Source organism: Anoplopoma fimbria, chromosome 1, assembly GCF_027596085.1.
Source record: "Anoplopoma fimbria isolate UVic2021 breed Golden Eagle Sablefish chromosome 1, Afim_UVic_2022, whole genome shotgun sequence".
Classification (NCBI taxonomy): domain Eukaryota; kingdom Metazoa; phylum Chordata; class Actinopteri; order Perciformes; family Anoplopomatidae; genus Anoplopoma; species Anoplopoma fimbria.
In genome coordinates, this window is record NC_072449.1 from 27803788 (window position 1) to 27828116 (window position 24329).

Sequence of the window (24329 nt, forward strand, 5' to 3'; positions counted from 1 at the left end):
CATTAATCTTTCTGTCCTTTGTGCCCGGGCACAATTTTGGATTCATAACGACTTTGAAACAACCCATCTATGATGAATAATACATGGGCCACAATGATTTTTTTTTTTTTAAGAAAGAGTTGAGAATAGGCTAATAGTTGTGTTTGCCCCTCCAGAGAATGGTTAAGAGCAGAGAGAAAGTCTCTGTCTCTGTGCCATGGCTGTTTTAAGGTCGTACAGATCAAATATGCAATTTCATTTAATACACTCATTCCCAGGAATATATAACATTTAAAGTGCAGGACATGGCAAGTCATTTATAAAGGCACGTCAAACTCTTATAATATATTGCATTTACTATATATGACAATGTTTATGTCTCAGGGGCTTAAGACAACTTTCCACCTTGGTTGTCAATCATTTCTATTTATTTGTTTTCCAAAATTCTAATTCTAGACAAAAGTGGCTACATTGGCTCAAAATGTCATGAAATTAAGATGAGATCAGATAAGATGAGACATTATTGTTCCCCAGATGGGAAATTCATGTGTTGCAGTAGAAATATACAGATAGATAGGGAAGTAAAATACTACTACTACTACTACTACTACTACTACTACTACTACTACTACTACTACTACTACTACTACTACTACTACTACTACTACTACTACTACTACTACTACAAATACTTCCTTCTGCTACTACTACTACTACTACTACTACTACTACTACTACTACTGCTACTACTACTACTACTATACTACTACTACTACTACTACTAACTAACTACTACTACTACTACTACTACTAGTAATAATAATAATAATAATAATAATAATAATAATAAATAATCTTTGCCGTCCTCATCATCATAATAATCATAATAAGAGGTATACTGATAACACCAGAAAAATATATAATTTGATTAAGTAATGATACTTAGTGTCTAAAATTGGATTTTTGTGATATATACAATCATGTAGGGGTATCCTAATCATTCATTGTTTGTGTATTTGTAATATCTTTAATACCACTGCCACTGATTTGTCTATGAAAGCCCTGTATAGTTTGTCTCTTATGTTGTTTAGACCTGACATCAGCTACTGCTCCTCTTATGATTCCTGGCTCTTTTTGTCCTCTGTGTCTTCCTGGGATGACAGATTCTTGCTGTTGCCCTCTATTGCTCCGCTCACTCTTCCACACAATCGTTGTGATTTCGTCCTTTACCTCCACATTATCCATTTACTCCCTGCAGCAATTGAGACATATTTTCCACCTCTTAGTATCACAGCCAGGTCACACTGTATAAGAACTTCTTCGGCCGAGTAAAAGACGTGACAGTATTTGGATATGCCTACTTTGGTACTGAATGATATTTCGGATTTAATGTCTACTATTATCTTTCTTGCCCCTTCATTGGTCGCATCGACGTAGGCATGATGAAAGTTTCCCAAACTGAAACGCTAAAGCGCTGTAACTCAAATGAAAGTGGTCCAGCTCCATGCTTGTAATATAAGAAGAGCCAGTACTGCTCGGACAAACTGCTGCTGGGTTTCTAGACTCAAGAGGATTCAAGGCTGCCATGCAGGAGGTAAACACAGTATAAGGGCATTCACATGCCTGCTGGGAAGGTAGAGCAGCGAGGGAAAAAAAAAAAAATCATATTCCCTTTGCCAGGCATGGCCTTGAATAGCAATGAAGGTGGCATAGAGATGTGACATTACAGACGGATAATCAACACCCACCCACACATGCTCACGCCCTCCCTTCCCTTCCCCTCCATATACCTAATCACCCTCCTTCAGTCAGCCCAATCCACACTGAGCTTCGTCCCTCTAAAGCGCTCATCCTCAGAATCCAGCTCAGAGGTTTGCTGGTGAGTTATGGAGGGGTATCAGAGTGAAAATGACTCCATACATCTCTATTGCGCCAAGATATACAGTGCTATTATGTTAGAAAAAAAGGCATCATTCTTTTCCTTTGAGGGCTTAACTCTCACCATGAGACTGGACAGACCTCCAGCAGAGTTTCACAGTGCCACCTTTGGTCTAAATCAGCGTGTAAATACAGTGTTTTAAAATGTCTTCATTGTAATTTTCATTGAGTTGAGGATAGAATATTTAAATTCCAGTTAAGTTACCGGTTCCATTAACATTTTCCTTTTTTGTTTCAGCTACAGTTTCTTTTTTTCCCTTGCATCATGATAAGCACTTCTAGCAGCAGGTAAATATAAAATCTAGTACTAAAGGAAACCCATGGCACAGCGATTTCATGAATTTCCTTGAGAGCAGACTGAACCCTTTCTGCTCGTCTTTCACCACACCTACACCACTTTAGTGCTTGTCATAGACGTTACCCAGCACAAACCTGTGATGGTTTTGCTCAAGGTTGGACATATGCAGATACTAGAACAGATCTCAGATCAACTTTGGTATTGCTCGACAATGACAGAGTGGTGATGTTGTCGCTGTCCATCTTAGCATCTTGACCAAAAACATGGACACCAAAAACACACCATACTTAAACTTCTTATGATCATTTTCATTAAAGCGAAAATTCAGCATCTTTTTATGTATAAATCCAATCATTGTAGATGGTAAATGTAGTCAATTCAAGTTCCTCAGTGCGTTCCATGTTGACCCAGAAAGCTGATCTATTCTTGCTGAAGGAGCAGTGCCGGCAGTGCCTACATATACCAAGATGCATTGTGCGCAAGCTTCTGTCAAACAGCATCTCTGACATGCAACTCTCTTCCCTCCACTCAGCAGCAGGTAAACGAGACAGGGGAACCTTCTGTTTGTTCTCATGTCTTGTTTACCTGCTGCTGAGAAGCTGCAGCAATTGGTCGTGCGCAAACTGAAACTAACGTACATTCACTTGATATCTTCGCCACTAAACTTAAACTCTCCGCTGCAATTCTTTGGCCATATACTCTGGCTCAAATACAATTGAATATCCAGTTCAGCGAAAACAATATAAAAAGTATCCTCTTCCATAACATCCTTTTTCGCAGTTTGCAAAACAAGCAAAGAGAACATTGATCTTCTGTTTTGAGCGGCATCTAGAACAGGCCCCCTGGCTGCCCCAAGAAAATCCAAGCTGAAATAGTGGTTGTTCTTCCCACCACCAACGGCATCACTGTCACGTCAAACGAGGGCGCTGGATGCAGGATGAACAACAGATTTAGCGGCAGGAGAACTCAGTTTTTCTGGGTCTTTATAGCACGCACTGAGGAATTAATTGTTTTAATTGGCTATATTTACCATTAAACCGATTGGGCATCTACATAAACAGTGCAGGATAAACAAAATAAAATTAAGTTCTGTATTTTCCCTTCATCAAATATAACAGATGTGTAAAACCTGTAAAGAACATACGTTGCTGCCTTTCTGACTGACTGCTCACTGGCTTTGACGTATACATCATGCACAACTGCAGCTACCATACATTTTTAGCCCTATAAGTGGAATACTACTGTATGCAAACACATAGTATGCCATTATATAAAGGGTAATGGACAATATCGTCTATTCTGTTTCCAGGACCCATCACCTTTATCATAGGGTTGACCGGAGACTGACAGGTTACTGAAAGAGGATAGTCTCTTTCTGTTGCAGGAGGAACTCTGCACCTGTGGATAAATGGACACAAACAACGCAGAATACATGCAATGCACAGTAAGAGGCTTAGCCAGATTACAACCTTAACCATTTGAGCTATTATCCAGAATGTAGTGTGAATTTAAATGCAGTCAGTGTGTGGTGAGAGTGCGGAGTCTTTTTGCATAAAGTCAGGCTGATAGCTTTCCTTCTCTCAGTGCTGAGAATGAAAATATGAACGCTGCTGTTTGAAGTTCTGCTGCCTTCGGAGAAGCAGCATCAGCAGCAGCAGCAGCAGCAGCAGCAGCAGCAGCAGCAGCAGCAGCAGCAGAACACACCTCAGGCCTCCTGAGAAGTGAAAGCTCATCTGTTTAGTCCCTTTTGCCTGCCCTCTGTATATTATGAAGCCTCTCTGTATGATTTCCAAGAGACATTTTTTTTCGCGTACAGTGTGTGACATTTTTGGCCCGACCCCCTCCTCCTTATGTTCCAGGTAGCTTTAATTACATGTGAGTCACCTCGGCTACCTCTGTAATTCGCTTCGCTACAGCTCTTTCTCATCCAGGCCGCAGCTCTGAGAAGTGAGAAAAACACATTACTGAATTGTCGCTTAAAACACTCATGCTTGGACGTGCACACACACACACACACACACACACACACACACACACACACACACACACACACACACACACACACACACACACACACACACACACACACACACACACACACACATACACACATACACACATACACACACACTTGTGCTTTTGAGTGCCCAGAATTTTAATGATTTATCTGTCAATCAAAATGAATGCCTCTAACTATATTATACTGACATGCTGGGTTTCCTTGAGGGGAGCTTCATCATTTTATCTACTAGAGTAATCACAGTGTAGAATCTTATTTAGATGAATGGATGTCAGCCTAATGCATAAAAAAATACATTTGACCCGTTTGTTCATTGATAATCATTTCATGGCCCTATTCGGTGTGCTAACCTCGCCTGAGATGTGGTTTAACCTAAAGTCTCATCAGGACTGCAGACAACATGGATGAATGGTGAATATTACAAGGTTACAAGGTTATTTAGGCTAGGCTCTTTTCAGGCAAACCTTGTCGCCAATATCACTTAATGACAGGTAGATCAGTATCAATGATGTTATGGACGGTTTTAATCAGCAGCCGTAGAGCCCTGCTGTCCAGCTGTGCACATCCCATGCCATTTTGTAATGTTTCCATTGAGGAGTCTTTCTACTGCTCCTCTATAAAAGTTGAGAAGAACTTGGATCAGAAATGTAGCCTTTTTAAAGTTCCTTAAGAAAGTGAGAGATGTGTGATGACCACATTAATTTTTTTTGTGATAATGATTCCCACAAACTTTAAACCATTCACTTGATTTCCTCTCTATATGAAGGCTTATCGTTATTTGGAATCAGGCCTATTTGGAATATACAGAGTTCTCATCATGTTTTGGGTTAGTCTTATAACTGGTTGCAGAGTGTAAGAGGTGTTGCTGCCTGGGGTCTGTTTGTGAAGCCCAGAGTGCTAAGTTTTCCAATCAGTTTCATGGGTTAGATTGTGTTGAATGCTGAGCTGAAATCGACGAACAACATTCTGATGTAGGAGTGCTCATTTTAAAGACAGGGCAGGGCAAGGCAAGGCAAGGCAGTGGAGACGGCATCCTCTGTGGATCCTTTGTCAGCTGTATCTTCTTCTGTCCACACTTTAACTGCTGACAAAAGTTTAACTGATGGTTTGACCATGATGCTGGTAGAATTTATGAAATATAGATGTACGACTTCAAAAGATTCCAGCTTTTTGCTCATCATTTATCAATTAACGTTTTTGTTTGTTAGCATTTCTGGAGATGAGTTTGAGTTCAGTTTTTTCTACAGCTCATAATACTGCATTAATTAACCTTTTCCCCTGGTTTTCAAGTGTAGGCTTTGAGTCATCAGTGATGCAGTCTTCGACAAACTAAGACAGAACACCCTAATGTGACATTTCTGTGAAGATGATTTTGATTTCAGATAAAAGAGTAAGCAGGTGGGTCCACTTATCTCTCTGCTTCCCCCTACATCTCATGTTTGCTGCTGTTTCTTAAGACCTTTGTTTGGAAAGAAAAGGAAAAAATGGTCTTCACTTCAGTGTCTTGAAATTCTAAGAGGAAAGAGACTGATGTTTAATGCCGCAATTCTGTTCTGCAGACCAGTCAGATCTGGTGCTCTTGGGTTGGAGCAGACTTTAATTAGGCTCTGGTCAAATTGAAAACACAAGTTTCGACCATTTCAAGATGAGAAGTATGGCGTATCATCGGTTCCAGGCTGGGTCCTGTTGACAAATAGTTGCTGCTACCCTTTGGGTTTAATTAAACCGTGTGCTGAATACTTTTCAGGTCCCATTTTTTCCCTCTACCTCTCAAGTCCTTTGTGTGTGTCCTGCTGTTGTCAACTCATTCTACTCTTCACCATATCTCTTGTCTTCTATCTCATCTGTTACTCATTCTTCTTCAGTAAAGGCAATGAAATACATGAGACAGGGCATATAGATCCAGCTAATGAGGGCCGTGAACCTCATGCAGCTCCTCTAGCCTGCTCCACTCCAGGGGTTAATGGGAGTAATTTCTCCTTGATTAAGCATACTAACTTTAATTAGCTATTGATAGCTTTCTCAGTGGCTTTAGGCAGTTCCTCTTCATGCCTTGCTTTCCTCAAATTGCCTCCAAGTTAAGCGTATTTGAAATTTGCTGTTCTTTTGATTTATGCAACTGGCATTAAGTCATAGTGCTTGCAGCAAATGAAAAGTGAGTGAATCTGTGCTGTCTGCTTGTGCCTGAGGAAGCCACAGAATTACTTAAGATGAAGTTGTGTGTGACTGCATGATGAGTTTTTGTTTGTGTTTACCATTTGGCGATCACAGGGCATTAACTACATTAAAGTGTCCACAGTGGCGGGTAGATGTTTAAGACCTCAACACAGTGGTCTGTCTGCTTTTCTTCATGGCCTGAATGTGTGGTGGTTTTGTCTATAGGAACCTAAGTACAAGTCATTTTCCATCACCGCCCCATGTGGCCAGTGTTTCTGTCACTTCCAGCACTCCAGTGACTGGTTTGAGACGTGAGCCCCCATTCAATTCTCTGCCTGTTGTAACCGTTGTGGCCCTTGTTATGTTTTCCTTTGTCTCAATTAATCTTCGGCCCTTTGACGGCTGGTTGACGCAGTGGTAATTGAGACATAAATTTCTCCTGAAGGCTCGGAGCCTTACGGGAGGATGGATAGGCAGAGATCGATAAAGATGCAGACTATTATAGAAGGAAAGAAGGTGTGAGGACATTATGACTACACTACACTTAGTCTGGCTTCATTACTTATGGCATATCCTATGAAACGTCTGTAGAAATACAGTACACAGTTACAGTGTACAATGCGCAGTCATGTAATTGTCAATAGGTTTTTGCTCATTTCCAGGTTAGATTATTCATATTCAGGTTAATACAGGTGTTAAACAATAAATGTGAAATAATGATAAATACTTTAAAATAAACAACAAATGTGCAGGAATTTGTTTTGGTCACGTTGATGCGGATGGATATTACCAATCTAATGAACTTCAGGTGTATGAGAAACAGGACATCAGAGATGAAGAGGAACACATTTGTACACCTTGTAGACAACAGACAACAAAGACTCAGGGATGTATATTCTTGAGACGGAGAACTATCGTCATGGGAAAACTCTGGAGCAGATTCAGATACTGTAAATAATGCAATAAATGTCCCGGCAATAAATATTACCAGCCGTAAGCAGTAGAAAGGTTTGCGAGAGGGTTGTCCTGAAAAAAGTGATAGCTCAGAGATTGTTAGATGGAATCAAGTAATGTCGAGTCATGACTTTACATCTTCTCTTTCATGTAGCAGCTGATGAGGTCAGTGCTTACCGGCTTGGTAACGTCCTCTGTCTGTGATGATCCCATCCAATTTCATGGATGAATATTTATTGGGAGATTTAACGGGGGGTTTCTTTTCCTCACTCCTGACTGGATGGTGATGCAAGCAAAAGTCTGCACAAAATCTTAAGGAAATGTGGAAATTGTTAAATTGACAGCTGCACCTTCCCAGAGTGCAATGCATGATGCAATTTTGTTTGGAAAGAAGAGAGCTGTCATCTATTCCTGGATGACAAATCAATTTGCTTGGAAAAGATTTTTCTTTTTCATCAACTTTCTTTCCTGCCACACATATATTTTTATCTTATGACAATGAAGTGCAGTCATAATGATATAATTGTATATACAGGTATTGTTCACATCTTAATCTCATCTCAACATTGTCAGCGTGAACTTATGTCAGCACTGAGTGGCCTTTTTATACTTTTTTTCTGTTTTATAACCCTATAAACATGAGGTCACTCGGTACATTGGTTAAAGTACTCAGGACGTCCCTATGGTTTGGCTACCAGTCTTACTTCCTACAACCTTATAATGCCCATTCGTTGCCCGTTGCCACTCTGAATGCGTGCCCTTTTGCAGCGGTCCGATCCCAGTCCGGATGTTCTGCAGGGATGGGAAGAAGAGTTCAGTTGTAACGTTTTTTCAGCATCCAGTAGCAAAAATAAACTGCGGTCAATGATCCGCGGCCTGTAATGCCCTGTGGAAGACATGCTCATGTCCTAAGAGCCCTGAAACTCCGCCCCCGCTGCAACAAAGGCCGCTGTTTGCTTGTTAATTCAAAGTATTGAACGCGTCACCTGTCCAAATTGCACCGAATTCACTAAAGCAATGCGTGTGTTCCTCAACAAAACACCCACCAAGTTTGAAGTAGATTGAATGAGCGGTTCTTGAGATATGACCGCCTCTAATATCTGGCTGTGATACAATTACTCAATATCAGTTCTTTCTATACTCTCAGTGGCGGCTTGAACATCAGTCCAGAAAGGCTACAAGACCAAAAGACATATGTGGTCTGCCATTACCTGCCCAAATAGCCTCCAGCGTTGGTTCTGAAGTCCAGTTTGTTTTTTTAAATCTTTGGGGTCATGAAAAACCTCACACAGTTCTTCCTGCAGGACTGTGTTTCCTTGAGACTTCATGTGTCCTTGTGGTAGAAGACGAACTGATCTCATAGGGTAAAAGAGTTTTCTATCAGCTTCAGAGGTCTGGCCAGGTGTCAGTGTAATTTCGTAGGTTGGTGTCGTTTGCTAACAAACCATTGTTTACCCTGGGAAAATATTAGATTTCTGTCTGTAACATACTTGTCGTTTTGTTACCTTTAGCTGTCAAGCTTGTATGACATCCTCTTTCCTGCTTCAGGACTGTGTTTTGAACTGCAATTAGATCCATGTCACACATTTCTAAAAGGAACTTTAGATCCTGGCAATAAAATAAGTGGCAGATTTAGAGAGACAGCATATTAAACAAAGAGAGTGTCGGGGACTTGTTGAGGTGTCTGTAGCTAAACTGTATTGTTATGCATTCAAATCCACCGACTTTCTAGCACAAGCTTGTCCCCAGCTTCAGCATGTTTCAAATGCATTCATATTTCTGCCATTTCAAAAAACAAAATACTTGCAAGCCCATTGCGTTAGAATTTAGATTAGCAAATGCATATAATTGGATTCTGCAGTGTGTGCAGAGATTTATCTGTAGCTGTGTAATTTGGCTGTAATGCAACGGGCTGAACTCAGCAGATGGATGGATGCTGGCTCTTGGCACCTTCTCACCGCATGAATGTGTGAGGAGCTGAACACGCCTAATTTACAAGTGTGGAGAAGTACGGAGCTTTCTCTTTACGGTGACTGCCCGTCCTCGTCTTCAACCCCTGATTCACTTTGCAGTGTGAAGAACAGCCTTGCAATCGATGGAGCAAAATCGGAAAAAACTTCACGGTTTTAATCCAAGGACAGTGTCATGCCAGGGTGAGAAAATCAACCTCAACGCATCTCCTTAGATTGAGCTTGATTATTATTATGGTAATTATAGTTTCATTGAATGTTGCCGATGCAGAGGTGGGGAGATTGTTTAAATTGATAATGTGTTTTCAAGATAGTACTCCTTTAATCTGTTCTTGTGGAGATTTGTTTTGCATAGTCTCTAAACATAGAGATTTACAAATTATGTGATGCAGTGATAAGATAAGAGTACAGTTTAAAAACAGAATATGAAAAACAGATGATAGAATAATATCATTTGTATTCTTTTACACGTTTACCAAGAAAATAATTGTGCATATTCATGAAATGTAAAATGGTAAAAACACTAAATATAGGCAATATCCTTTCCATTGCCTGTAGATGAGTTTGCCTTTATGTTTTTTACTTCTGATATCTCATGTTTGATGTCACAAACGGGGCAGAAAACAGGGTTAGTTAAAAATGAAATGGTTATGGAAGTTACTATTTTCATATCTATTCTTCAGTCTCTCTTTTAAACTCTCAAACCAGAGTTTATTGTTGGAAAAGTGAAAAGACTAACTTTTATATTGTTTATGGACAGTGTTTCAGTGGTCAGCGAGAAAAAATGAATGTTGTCTGATGGGTTTGAGGATAACATATTAATTGTATGTTAAAACTATGTAATACATGTTCTATAAAAGACAATGTAAAGATTCGTACAAAAATAATCCCTCTAACCGTGCCATCTACCTGGAAATTCTCTTTACTTGCTATTTTCCTGTTTTCGAGAAGTTTTTAAGCAAACAGCCTTCGGCCCCACGTGGGGTTGTAACCCCCAGCTAACAGCACAAAGGTAGTGCAGCACGTTCAGGTTGTCAAATACTCAGTGTCTGATAGAGAGGCACAGGCAACACAACCATGGGCACCAGGCCCTCTTTCGCTCTGTCGTATACAAAGCACAATATAACATTTAATAATTGTCCAAATCCCTGTTTATTTCATTTGTTTTATATACACCTTAATGCGCGTCACATGGCACTCCATGGAAAAGGAGAAAAAAAAAATGTTGTCCGGTTGTAAATGAGCTTTAGTGCCATGGTGACATCTCAATCATGTTGCGTTCTGTTAATAAGGTGTAAAGTTATGTCAATTCAATATTTTTTATGCAGTTAAGTCCCATTGTAATCAAAAATGTGCATTTGTCACTCTGTCATTAAAACTCGAGCAGTAACACTTTGTCAACATTCTAGTCAAGTGTTTCCGGCCTGAATTGGGCCAACCGTCATTCCTGCCAACTGTCACCAAACTTGAACTGTTGGTTTTGAGGTTGTAAAACATAAAATTGTGGTATTTTGACAGTTTAGTAATGTTGGCTAAAAATATGAACGGAGCCTCTGTGATGTTGTCACCCAGATCCATTTGTAGAGATTTGTTGTCACTTTGACACAGTATTTTTTTGTGTCAATCAGAAGAAGAAGAAGAAGAAAAAAAAACGCATTACATTCAGTTTCATCAAAATCAGACCAGACATGTTGTGGAAACAGTTTTTTTTATTACAGATTAATGAGTGAATCAGTTCAGAGAGGAGATATTTTACAGACAATGTGCATCTCCATCATCCCTTACATCACTCTGTCTGTGTCATTTCACTACGAGGCTCCTTGAGAGCTGTAACCACTGCAGATCTTAACCATACGTGACATTTCCAACTTTTCTGAGTCTCCATTAAAAGCCCCTTGTGCCCAAGACATGTGATTACACTTCAGACTGAACTTCTGTGAAGATTTTGTGACAAAAAGACTACAGAAGGTCTCCTGTCGGTGCATGTGGTTCAGTATAAAACTGTGGGTCACACAACACCGGGTGTCCAGCTAAAGCTCTTTTGTCTGAGTCACTTCAGGTCCGCAGGCATCCTTCTTTACCACTCCCCTTTCTTTCACCATGCTCTCCCGTAAAGGTCACTCCACACTTGGATGTGAATATAGTCGGAGCAGGTTGATGTGATATGGAAAGGGAAAATAAAATGGCTTTTTTCTTATCTGCCACCGGAGACCTCTGTGAATTAATCTGTCCTCCGGCTCGTCCCTCGCTTCCCCGGCAAATGAAGCTTGGGCAGTCTCTTGATGTCCACAGGCCATGGCGTCGTTAGCAGCAGCGAGGGTGCTCTGAGGTTGAGTAAACACAATGAGGTCGCCGACCCGTCTCGCTCGGAGAGAGAGTCGACACAGCAGCTGGCAGTATGATCTCCAAGTTGATCTCTCCAATGTTTAAGCATTGGTTAGCGTTTGCATTCTGTCTCTGTTCACCAGAGGGAGAGAAGAGGAGAAAAGAACAGCTCTGTTGTCTTTGGGACAACTTATCTGCTTCTGAAATGAGACAAAACATCTGTTTTATACTGTTGCACATGAGATGACAGTTAGATATGGACAATTATAGGCAAACAGAACGTGTGAGTTGCATGTTTTTGTTTGTGTTGAGCTCTATGGAGACAATTATGATTGAGCCTCAATCACCAACTGTTCTTAAGAACAACTTTTTTTTTTGTTTTATATTATAGAAAATTCAAATTACAATCATTTCTTTTCATTTAAAATATCGTTTTTTTTCTTCTTTTAATTACTTTTCAAGGCATTGTGGTTTTTTAAAGAAAAAAACACTAATTATTAACACTTCAACACTGAACAAGTGATATCATAAAGGACCCTGTCCCTCATGGCGAACCAGAGGAAATGAATAAAACAACCTGTAAAATGCCATATGGGAGCTCTGATGCTCACAGTAGACCTAGCATAACTGGCCAAAGCTGTGTTTAGGTGCAGTCTACGCGTTACATATCACGGCGCTGGTATAAGAGTAGTGTAATGTGTGCGTAGTAAGTGGGAGGTTGAGCGACAGATAGAGAGTGACAGTGGATGAGCTCAGAGCAGATCAGATGTTGGTGATCTAAAGCAGAGAAGAAATGAAGTTGTCACCCAGCAAACACACAAACACACACACTTCTGAAATATATCCAGCGGCGCTACACCCCATGTATCTTTGGGGGGTTTTTTGCGTAATTTTATACCCACTACAAATGCCGCATCATATGACAGCCCGTCAAAGTATTGTTTGCACCTTGAACCATCCTCTTTATATATTTTTGTTTGGGCATTCTTGACTTGATTTGCTCAACTTTTCTTTGCAGCAGTCTGATGCCCTTTTATGGTTATTGGCAGGGCGTTCACCTGCTAAATAGGATCAACTGGCACGCACATGTAAGAAGTTTGCCTTCAGGGCTTTCTGCCAAAAGAAAGTTTATTTGAACCCAAATCATGATCTTTTCCTAAACCTAACAAAGTATACCTAGATTTGTTGCCTAAACCTAAGGACATATCTAACAGAAACGGCTTTTCTATGGATCTGACGTAGCCTATTCCGAGGAGCTTTTTCAAGAATAGATTAGAACAAATTTAGGGAGATATTGGCAAATGAGGCCCAATGATATCTAAAAAGTGTGATTCGGCATCTTGTGATATAAGCTTGTGATGCCTTCATACATTTCAATTACTCAGCAGTTGACAATGACAGGAAAGTCTCTGGTCAATGAATCTAAGCTTATCAGTTACTGACTTTTATGAGGTGTATTTTAATGCAAGAATCGTCAACATTATGGCTTATTAATTTAAAGCTATTCATAACTTCAACCTTGATACAGTTTTATATGTTTAATCCTTACTGTACCACTCTACCAAAAAAAGATCAATATATTTAGTTACTGTAGTTTTTCTTCAGCAGCATTTATAAAAAAAAAAATACAAATACTGTAAGTAATTTCATTCACAAAAAAAAGAGAATTGAGCTTAAAGAAAAGTGCAATACATACAATTAAATGTAATAGCCTCTCACATCTAGTTGTACGAGCAGTTGCAATGTTATAACATGAGCATTGAGTTATGATTGATATGTTATTTAAATTGTCCTTACTTTTCTGCAACAACCTACAGTAAAATAAGCACTCAAACCTATCTAGTGCATTATGCAACACTCGTTGACCGTACAGCCCACATATTGAATAACAGTTTCTTGTGCTCTTAATCTTTCCACTTAAGCATATTTATTAATTTATGACTATTATTATATACCTTTTATTTTACCTTTGTCTCGCCAACATTTACTTACTGTCCTTTGATTAATGAGCCAGAAAACCAAAGATGAAACAGTAAACCCCCAACTTTTAATTAGCTTTGATAATTCATCTTCACGGCGACCGATTAACATTTGAAGTGTGATTGGTGTGTGTTGTGTGTGTGTTCAGTAGCTCACTCTGAGCTGGAGAGATAACAAATGGTATCGATGGTAAATGTGATTCATGTCCACTGTGATCTATGCAGAGATTAATGTAATTATGTACCCAGTGGTTTGCCAGGACGTCCAGTGAATGTTATCCTTCTCTGTTATCGGATGAGCATCGTCCAGTGCAATATTGCTGAGGGTTTGAAAAGTGGATTTTTTTTTTATCCATGAGGAATTTATAGCATTTGCTTGTCTCCCACCTGTAAAAAATATAATCACCAGCTTGTCTCACAGAGCCAGAACATCATTTCCATCTACCTAGACTCTTCCTGGAGCTGAGGTTTTTCTGCTTTAACACCCCAGACAAAACATTTAACAAAAGTAATGCAAATTGTTCAGAACCAATTAAGTTTCTCCTTTGCAAGTTCATTTATCTGAGCCTGGTTTTTTATTTCTTTTTCATTATTTTTTTTAAAAGCAGCATTGAAAGATTTGACTTGATGTCACAGATTCGACTGCCCAACTGTGTTTAAAAATGTCAGGAGTCGGATACTTCCCCGTCAGAGACTGTGTGACATCACTTCCGATGATGCCTTCTTGTTTTGTATTTCCCTCTTACTAAAACCTGTCAAAAAGGTTCCTATCACACCTACAGCTTCAGATAAGGGAGAGAGATTTGCTCATTCTGTATCAATTTAAATCATCATGTAAAGCAAATATTTACTGTATCAACCAGTCATCTGTTGTTTACAGCAAAGAAAATTTAGCAATAGCCCGATAAAATTTGTCGTTTATTTAGTCAGTAAATATGAGCTGGTGTGTTTGCCAACATTCAGAGTGATTCAGAGCAATTCAGTCATTTTATATTGCTTCTGTCTTTGTGATGATATTGAACACATTCTCTGGCAGGTTCATATATCATTCTCTCATTTCCTGCCACTGAAGCCTTTTGGCTTTATTGTATTGCTGCTTTCAAGCACCTTATACATAGAATATAATATCAGTCGTTGTTAAAGCTGTCAAGTGTGAAGTGAAGTGCTGCTTTTAAGCATGCAATCAAAGGCCAGTAAAAAGGTCTTCCTCGTGTCACAAAGTTTCTCTGAACTTCTGAAAAGTAAGGTCAGTAAACCTTCAAACCTCTGTTTACAAGTTGGTGTGTGTGTGTGTGTGTGTGTGTGTGTGGTGTGTGTGTGTGTGTGTGTGTGTGTGTGTGTGTGTGTGTGTGTGTGTGTGTGTGTGTGTGTGTGTGTGTGTGTGTGTGTGTGTGCGTGCCTTCCTTTGGACCGAATTGTGTAAACGCTCAAACTGAACAACAAATCAATCCCTTTCTGGCTATAACTCCGGTACATTCAATTTAATCAACGCATCAACTTTGTGCAACACTCTGATTAAAGTGAACGCATTAAAGCGACGCCTGTGAGAGGCACTGGGATGTGCATCCGTAAAGAATTACTACATGCGTGATGATTTATGCATTTGAGCTTTTTTTCTTGTCTTACAATGCACATTATTTATTGTATTGGCAGCAAAAACTGAATGTAAGATCTTTGTGCCACCAGCTTAAGGTAGCCGTGTAATGGGGGTTTTATTGAAGCTTGCAGACTAGTCTGTAACACTGTAGGAGAGCTGAGTCACATGAGTACACCAGTTAGTCCTTGTTCGGTTAATATGTTAGCCTGCCTGCTGTATTGCAGAGGCACACAGATTATTTATGTGAAAGGAAAGCAGGCTCTCTCTCTCCTTTTTTTAATTTTTAAATCTCCTCCTCTCATCTGTCTCCTCCTGCAGTTTGACATGCAGAGAATCACCCTGGAGGAGCTGAAACACATCCTGTTCTACGCCTTCCGCGACCACCTGACCATGAAGGACATTGAGAACATCATCATCAACGAGGAAGAGAGCCTTAAGGAAAACTCTGGGAACTGTCAGACAGAATTTGAGGGAGGTGAGCGAAAGTCCCTGCGCTAACTTTACACGCAGACACTTTGGCGTGTGTGTGTGTGTGTGTGTGTGTGTGTGTGTGTGTGTGTGTGTGTGTGTGTGTGTGTGTGTGTGTGTGTGTGTGTGTGTGTGTGTGGAGAAAGAGAGAAAGTAATCCATGCTGACAGGAAGAATTTTGAGTTTCCTCATCAAGATCTACAGAGTCACAGCACACCTGCTGATTTATTGATTCAGCGTTGGCGGTGACCGCCGTCAGCTGGTCGGCGGTTCAGAAGTGTTACGGATGAAATATGCATGACCTCGCTCTGCAAAAAATAGCCATCCAAGATTCATGGATCAGCTGCAAAGGGGGGTATTTCAAGACTTTTACACCCACACTCACTGTAAAAAATGGGAAATGTAATAATTTCTTTCAAAGTATTTTTGTTTTCATACGCCTGGTTTGAATTTTGATTCAGTGAGTCTCTTGAGCTTTGACAGAATGAAATTTATAGAAATGAGAAGAGACTAAAAAGTACTTGAATTTACATAAAGCAATTCAATTTGAACAGAACATAGTAACTTACAGACTGTCTAGTGCCAAGGTGCCCAGTGTGCAGTTCAGTGCCGTATTAACAACATATGTGCACGGCACTACGTTAGAAGCATCCGTTTGGCTGTAGCTGAGCAGATGCCTTGTTGCTGTTCAGTAACAGCCATTAGACGCGTTAAAATAAACGTTGTCACTTTCATTTATAACTCTCTCTGCCCCCTCAACAAGTCCTGCTGTTCACTCTCAGGTTTGTTTATTTTTGTTGTCTACCCTTCTTTTTCTCATTTTCAGAGCTAACTAGTGCTGCAGAAATGCAAGTAGAAATGTCACCCTGACAAAAAAATTTTTAATGTTCAGCTGTCGTATGTGACATTATAGATTGTGTGCGTACCTTGACTGATGACAAGGTGCACCGCAAGCTAGTCTAAAAAAATGGCATGAATTTTGGGTGTAGGAATGGCTGAGTCATCAACTTTCCCAGTTCCCACAGGACCTGAAGGCAGCATGGTTGAGCAGTCCTTGTGTTTGCAGAATTGATAATTCTGTATACGTGAAATACCACAGCACTGAGATCTTTCTTTCTAGTCTGGGTTGTGTATATGTGTTCTGTTGGCTAAAATGATGCTTCGATGCCCTTAATGTCCCCCCTTCACCAAACATCACCTGCTCGTGAATCTGGCCTGTCGTGGGGGGGGAAATTCACTTGGCCCAACACTGGTGTCAATGTCAATGGACACAGATTGCGCCGGCACTTTATCAGGGTCTTAAAAACGGGTGTGGAGTGATGACAACATGATGGTCTTATTGGGTTTATGATGATGAAGAAGAACCACTGCAGGATCATACAGAGAAATCTCATCTGTTAGCCTCAAGGCTCACGAGTACCACCTGCCATGCACAGGGACACCAAAATGTGCTCAGTCATGGAGAAATCAATACATTCTGTCACAGTGAGATTCATACTGAGCAGGATTCATCATTCTACTCTGGTGCTTATTGCTGCAGCTTACTGCTGTATGAGGCAGCATGCGAGGCACTTGATTTCCCTCTGGCTTCAACTCACTCTGGAATCAATATGGTGTGCGGCTGAAAAACAACAGAATACGGGATCTAACCACTGATCCATAGAAGTTCACCAAGCACGGATTCATTGCTGAACAAATTGCGCCAAAAGCGTAAAGCGCAGAGAAACATGCTGGAGCGGCAGCTGTCCAGGGAAGTGTGGAAATCAACTTTGACCCATAAATGTCACATTTGTTTGCCATACAGTTGCATAGATTTAAGGGCCCCTGTCATAGCAATATGTTCTTACTGTACATGTTTGTGATGTTGTAGTAAATAACTTTATATCAAAGGATAAAGGAAGATGTCCAGGTCCGCTGATGCAGTTTCAACAATTTCTTTATTGAATCAATGCATCAGAAATCATCCTGCGCAGAATGGAGCCCTTACAGAGATTCAGCATGGACTGAGGCTCTCAGCTTTCAGGCTGGCCTTATATGTGTGTTGTGCATCACTTCAATGGGCACAAAGGCATAAAACATGCTGAGCAGTAAATACCTCATTCAGACACCTTGAAACTTACACTTTTTGAAATACGTTCCTGAGAGCCCAAAATCTTCCATCTGTGTAAACATCACCATAAACAAGGTTGTCATGTCCTATGCAGGTCATGAGGTCATTGTTCAGGCAGTTCCTGAGTACCCAGTCTCTTCTTCTGCGTAAACATCACCATAAACAAGGCTGTCATGCCATACATGGTCATGAGATCATTATCAGGGCAGCTCTTAAGAACCCTAACTGGTCAACATCACACAGCATGCAACAACTTCATGGCCTCATTACAACAAGGTACAACAGAATATGATAAAATACACTACAATGTGCACCTGCATCATTTGAATAACTTTTTCATTAACATGCATGTAAAATTTGCTATATTGCTGATCTGAGCACAGCAAAATATTCTAGAGCACATGAGGTGCACATTAAAGCACATACCATTGGGAAGTGCTCCTTGTTCCAACTGCCCACTATTCCCAAACCTCAACAGACCAAAAAAGGTCCCATTGGACCAAAAGCCTATTGCTCCGAAAACACAAACACTCCATGCAACAAACGGAAGCACATGGCTTATTATCATGCAGAATGACATCATCGGACCTTCCAATTTATTTTTACTACTGGTGAAGGCATGACCCACTACTCTGCCTCTTATTACTCCTTATTACTCCTTGCTTGGTTATTTTTAGGCATGAGGAGAGAGATTATTTAGGTTAGGGGTAAGAATATCGGGTAAAGCCAACCAGAGGCGGTGTGGGGCGGCTCAAGCCTTGGCTATGGTAGGAAAAGTAACATTGAGACTTGAAAGGTCTGATGACATCATTTTGCATAATAATTAGCCATGTGCTTCAGTTTTTTCAAGCGGAGTTTGTATTTTCGGAACAATGGGCCTTCGGAACAATAGGGGTTTGTTTTTGGTATAACGTGCTGTCGGATGAATTAGTAATTTACCACGTTTTTGGATGATGGCATGGCATTTTTTTCAACATTTCCAGTTTCAACTGTAGAAAAACGTATTTACCCTTTACTGGATAGTTTGAAACTCAATATTCCCTGTTTTTGATATTGAATAACTGAATTAAATATCCCTTAAACCAAGGATCCTGAAATTTTTTAATAATTTCTGAAACCTCAGTTCCCCAACCTGACCAGCTTCTCTTCTGAGAGAAACATATTTTACTTCAATAGCATTGTTTTTGAAACAATTTATACCACCACATTGAAGTTAGTTCAGCTGTAACCTGTACACAGTTTACTTGTATAGTAACATTAGAATTGTCTCACTTTTAGGTGAACTGATTTAAAGCACAAGCATTTGCAGACAGCTATAAGTCAGCAGCTTGGAGACCAGCGTACAGCTCATTACCTTCATGACCACAGTGGTCCACTGAAGAAAAATCCTCTGTGGATATTTGGCAGGAGTGTAGTTACTTTGGGCGGCTGAGGAGGTGTTTTATCAGGCTGACAGCAGGTTCAGGTGACAGGACTGAGAACTAATGTCTAGACCACAACTCTCCTCCCATCCCCACAGTCACCCTGTTCAACTCACCCTGACTCATACAACTATAGATATAGTTGTAATTTAAACTAGCTGCTTTAGTATCAAGGAAATGATAAAAACGGCTGCTGCATTATTAAAAAGGTTTGATTTATAAGTCAGTTGCATAATCTCATCCCAGATGGTTTAGCTTGGTTTAAGAAAATGTGATTGTAGCACTCAATAACAGTCAGTATTATGGGGAGATGTTTGTGTTGAGTCAAAGCAGCAGTGGGCGCAAAATTAGGAAAGTGAGTTTTGACTGGGAGACCCCTGGTTCAATGCCCAGACCCGTAGGTAGGGGGAAATTGACCAATCTCCGTTCCCAGTGGCAAATATAGGAGACTGAGGTACTAGCCAGCTTTAAGGTGTGGATGTGAGTAATGGTGAGGCTAAAAAACATACTTGTTCTAAGCGAAACCACCCTGGTAAAATTCAGATTAAAAACATATTAAAACAAACACTCACCAAGATGAAAGCTTGATCCAGTGTTGAGTTACATAACCTTTCTTATTGGCTGAAAGCTCATTGTTACATAATCCATTTGGCTAAAAAATCCCGTCACGTCATGTTTTATATGATGTGAAAGTCTTGTATCGTATTTTTTTTTTTAACTAGAGATTGCCAACTACACGCCGCCTCAACGCCCAAGCCAAGAAACAAACTGTCAATTTTTGTCCCACTTTCCACATTGCTATTTCTTGGGAACAGCAGTCACATTTTTGATAACCTCACCGCTTCTTGAATTGAGAGTTATAAATGGAGCAAGTGAGAGTGTGAGCCATGTAGCTGTTGGTCATTGGCCCAGCTCCCCTAATTACCACGGCCCCGGTACAATCATTTCAGGCAGAGCTGCTGAGTTATCGGTTGGTGCCAGAGGTTGATTGAACCTGAGAATGATTGCATAGAGAAAGCCTGGACTGCTGTGGTGTGAATGTGTGTCAGCTTGTTTTTTTATATATAATGTCCTCAAGTGTAACATGCTGTCATTTACTTGCACTCCCATCATTTTGTCTTTTAAGGGGGGTGTTATGCAGACAAACAATTGATAGTTTTGAGGTGGATTTTGCTGAAGCGTGAAGGTTTAAAAAATACACCAGAATGCAGTGCCTCATTTGAATCAGCACAAACAGTTTGAACAATAACCAAACCTTAAAACCGTTGTGAAGGTAGGATTTATTGCAGGGAAGTTTTTTGTTTACATCAGTTTTAGTTTTAGCTGCATATACCTTATAAACTAACAGGAGTTTGTCAACATCTGATGAGGATTACTGGTCTTATTTTCATATAGATAAAATGAAAGGGGTACTCCAGAAATGTAGTATTGCACTTGCAATGTCAGGGTAATCACAAGAGACGATTAAAAAAGGCATCTTTAATAGTGAATTTACATAGACGAATCTGATTGGTCAGGTCTTGCCTATAGTCGAATGATCACATTTTTTTTTTCTAGCTCATTAATACACCTCTGTTTAAGCTTTATGTACCTATAAAAGAATAGTATAAAAAACATTGTTGGCAGAGATACATGTGACTATAGCTTAGCTGCTTCAGAAATGTGTTTGTTTGTTGTGTGTGTGTGAGCTTTTAGTTGGTACTCTGTCCGTAGTACTGTCAGAGTACAGAGAGGAGATCGTTAGACAGAGAGACACAGTTTCTGATTATTCTTGCTTTTTGTGATTGTGAGTAGAGCTTTCGGTCATGATTCCATTTTCCACAATGTATCAATCAACAGACATAAGGGAAACGAAGGGAAAGCTAAGGGACAGTCGACTGAAGAGAGAGAGAGACACATGTCGCACACAGCTATTTAATTCGCCTCCCCCAGCTGAATTTAGGGAACCATTTATAAATTCAAAACGTATCTTGCGCTTTGATAGTGCTATGTTCTTGTGTGAGTGTACTGATTGTTAAATATATATAATATATGCTTTGATTTTAAAATAGCCCTCTCGTCTATATGAATTGTTTATCATTTCAGTACAACGGTTCGACCGTGTTGGCAGTCTTGTCGAGCTTCTTGTATCGAATAGTCCAATAGTCGACTATTCAGGGTCACCCCTAGTCCCTTAAATGGGTCAAGCTCCAAATGTGCTAAATCCTACATTTCCCATAATTAAACTTGAGGTTCATCATTAGATCTTACCTGCCTCCTGTTATCCTGATATTGAATTTATGAGTTGTCATCCATATTGACCAGACAATTGTTTTTTTTCCTGCTGAACGTATTCCATCTGATGCAAGTTCACAAACTGCACAGGAATGCACTACTGTCTTTGTTTTGTTGGTTTTCTTGTGTAGGCTACAACTGCATTATATTGTGAAACCCTCAGTTGCATAATAACAGTAAACTCTCCTTGAATACTTAAATGCCTTTTTTCCAGTTTGTAATGCAGGCTTTCTGTTAAGGTTTTTGAGTCTTAACTCTGAGCAGAGATGACATCAGAAATATTTTTTTCAGATTTTGAAAGCCCCCACTAATGATGCAGGAGACATTATACAACTGTTTCCACAGGCTGAGCAGGACTGGATTTCCTGTCCATTTTAATGTGTTATTTATTTCATAGTTTAAACGTCCCCATCCTGCATTAATCTGTAAGTCTTCCAGACTAGCCTGGGCTTTTGCTGTTAAATTCAGTCTGGCCCTATGAACTGTGACGCTCACCTCAGTGTCCCTCTCCACTGATCACTTCCCAGTTACCCGCTGCTTAGTCAGATGGTGTCCAGAACAGAGCTGTTATTTCTGCCCGGCAACACTTGTGTGAGATCACAACTCAACTTAATTTCCTTTGGCCACAGTGGAAAATTTCTACCGTGCCGTATATATTTATGGTGCACAGCTCAATTAGAAAGTAACCTGAGCGCATGAATAACATGTTTGCTGTGCAAAGGTCTTGTCAGTTTAGGAGATTTGGGCAGAGATGGAGTGGAATTAAATCATATCTTATTCAAGCCCCTCTAACTTTTTCATGGATGAATTATGCTTTCTCTGCCATTAATACATCTTAAGACTTTAAGAAGGAATAAATTAAAACGAGCTTCAGAACACACCTATAGGTGTGTCCAAACACGAGATGTCTTCATTCATCTTCTAATAACAAAGACTCTTTTGAAGTAATTTTCTTGCACTTAAATGAGATTGCTGGATATTTTGAGATATCTTGACATAGGATCGAGGCTTGCATTTAAGGCATCTTAGTGAAGTTATTAAAGTTTGAATAGCATTATTTTCCACAGTAAATGTACTCGGTGTACCGCCTTCACTTTGTCTCCTCCTCGTTTTTCTTTCAGTTCACCCTTCAAAGAAGAACCGCCAGACGTGCGTGAGGAAAAGCCTCATCTGCGCCTTCGCCATGGCGTTCATCATCAGCGTCATGCTCATCGCGGCCAATCAGATGCTGAGGAACGGCATGGAGTAGCTGCGCCCACTGTGAGACGGGGGAAGGGGTAACGAGCCAGCCTGCATGTGCATGTCAGCGGGTGAGGTCGTAACCCTGTAGATAGGAAAACTACAAGGAATTACACTAAAATAACCCAAGACAAAATCCATTTTTAAGACTATTCTCAGTTTTGTTTTTTTGAGCGAGTGGCACCTCGCTCGACGTCCAGCTAAACCGTGAAGCCAGCACGAGGAGTCACGCAGGACTCCTCCCCCTTTACCCTTACAGGGACACTCAAGGGCTGACATTACACATAGTAACTTTGTCGTGTCTGTTTCCCTGATGCAATAAAAAAATAGAAATTACAAAAATAAAATAAAAAATCCTATTGAGTGCAGGAGTTCAGAGCTGCTCGCTTTTCCAGCAGGTGAGATGTGACTGCGGATCTGTCAGCCACCAGGAGTCTGATAAGCCACCAGGGCTGCAGGGGCTCTGAGAGGGAATGAGAGAAAGGGAACAATTGCCCTCTTATTATAGTTCCTGAAAGCGTGATGACAGACCTCGCCGCCACTCAAGCGGAAAGATCCGTATACGCCGTCAGGCCACAGCTCCTGCAGCTTCTGTGGTGCAACGATGCTTCAGCCCTCCGACTTTCTATTTTCAACCCGTGTCTGATGGCTGGTATGAGGTGCTGGCATCGGTTCATCAGCTCTACACACCAAGCAGTCGAGCGAAAACAAAATGTTAAATGTTAACTCCGGGCTTGTGTTTTGGCCTTTGGAATATTCATGAAAGAACAAACAGAAGCTCTGGAAGATTGAACGCTGTTAAGGTGAAAATAAAAAATGTTGTGTGTCATATTAAAGGACAAAAAAAATAAAAATCCACCCCCCATTGTTCACACTGTTATACTGTAGCTTCATTTATCTGTGGTGTTTGGAGCACTCCTGAGTTTTATTGCAAGGTGATTGAATGCAACTTCCTCTGTCCGCCTTGTCTGCTTCTGCCTGGTTGGTGAGTTCCTGCTTTTCCCCAAATTACTTTTGACAATCCTCAGAGAACGAGTGGGAAACAATCGCAGTGGATGACAACGGTAAGAGCAAAATAGCAAGAAGTTCTCCAGTTCACTAAACCTGAATTGAGCCTCTTACTCTCAGTGCAGTATGTCTCGCTTCTTCTTCGTCTGTTGGTGCCGTTGCTAAATTATGCTTTTTACACTTTAATCCTGTGGGACAGTTCATTGATACTGATCTGAGAAAACAACACAGCATTTATTAAGTGTTTCAAGTGTTTTAGGCTGGATTTTTTAAAATGTCTTTAAATCATAACTAAACTCGTGGAGGAATTGTAAGTCAGTGCTGTGAAAAGTTGAATCCCCTTAAGATTCCTGCACTTCATTGTTGTGTTGTCTTTTTTTTTTATGTCAGCAAAAGTTTTTTTAAGCAAAAATGACCCAAAACATTTCCAGTGTGGAAGGGTTAGCGGTCACCACATTAACTTTGTTTTATTTTTTTAAACTGCTCTTGTTGTGTGATAGTAGACTACAGATAATAAACCATGAGAAATTCGGGGAAAACTTCGGGGAATTTGCAAACTTTCACCACACTGAAGGATTTGAAGACACACCTC

At 40.3% G+C, this 24329-nt stretch overlaps 1 protein-coding gene across 1 annotated transcript in view; it reads left to right on the forward strand.

The window, feature by feature from the left end:
• The window catches only part of LOC129095301 (calcium-binding protein 8-like), a 60525-nt gene extending 37786 nt beyond the window's left edge, over positions 1-22739 (forward strand). The window contains exons 5-6 of the mRNA XM_054603699.1: positions 15536-15692; positions 22612-22739. Coding sequence (XP_054459674.1) covers positions 15536-15692; positions 22612-22739 — 285 coding nt within the window. The remainder of the gene's footprint in view (positions 1-15535; positions 15693-22611) is intronic.
• The last annotated feature ends 1590 nt before the right edge of the window (positions 22740-24329 follow it).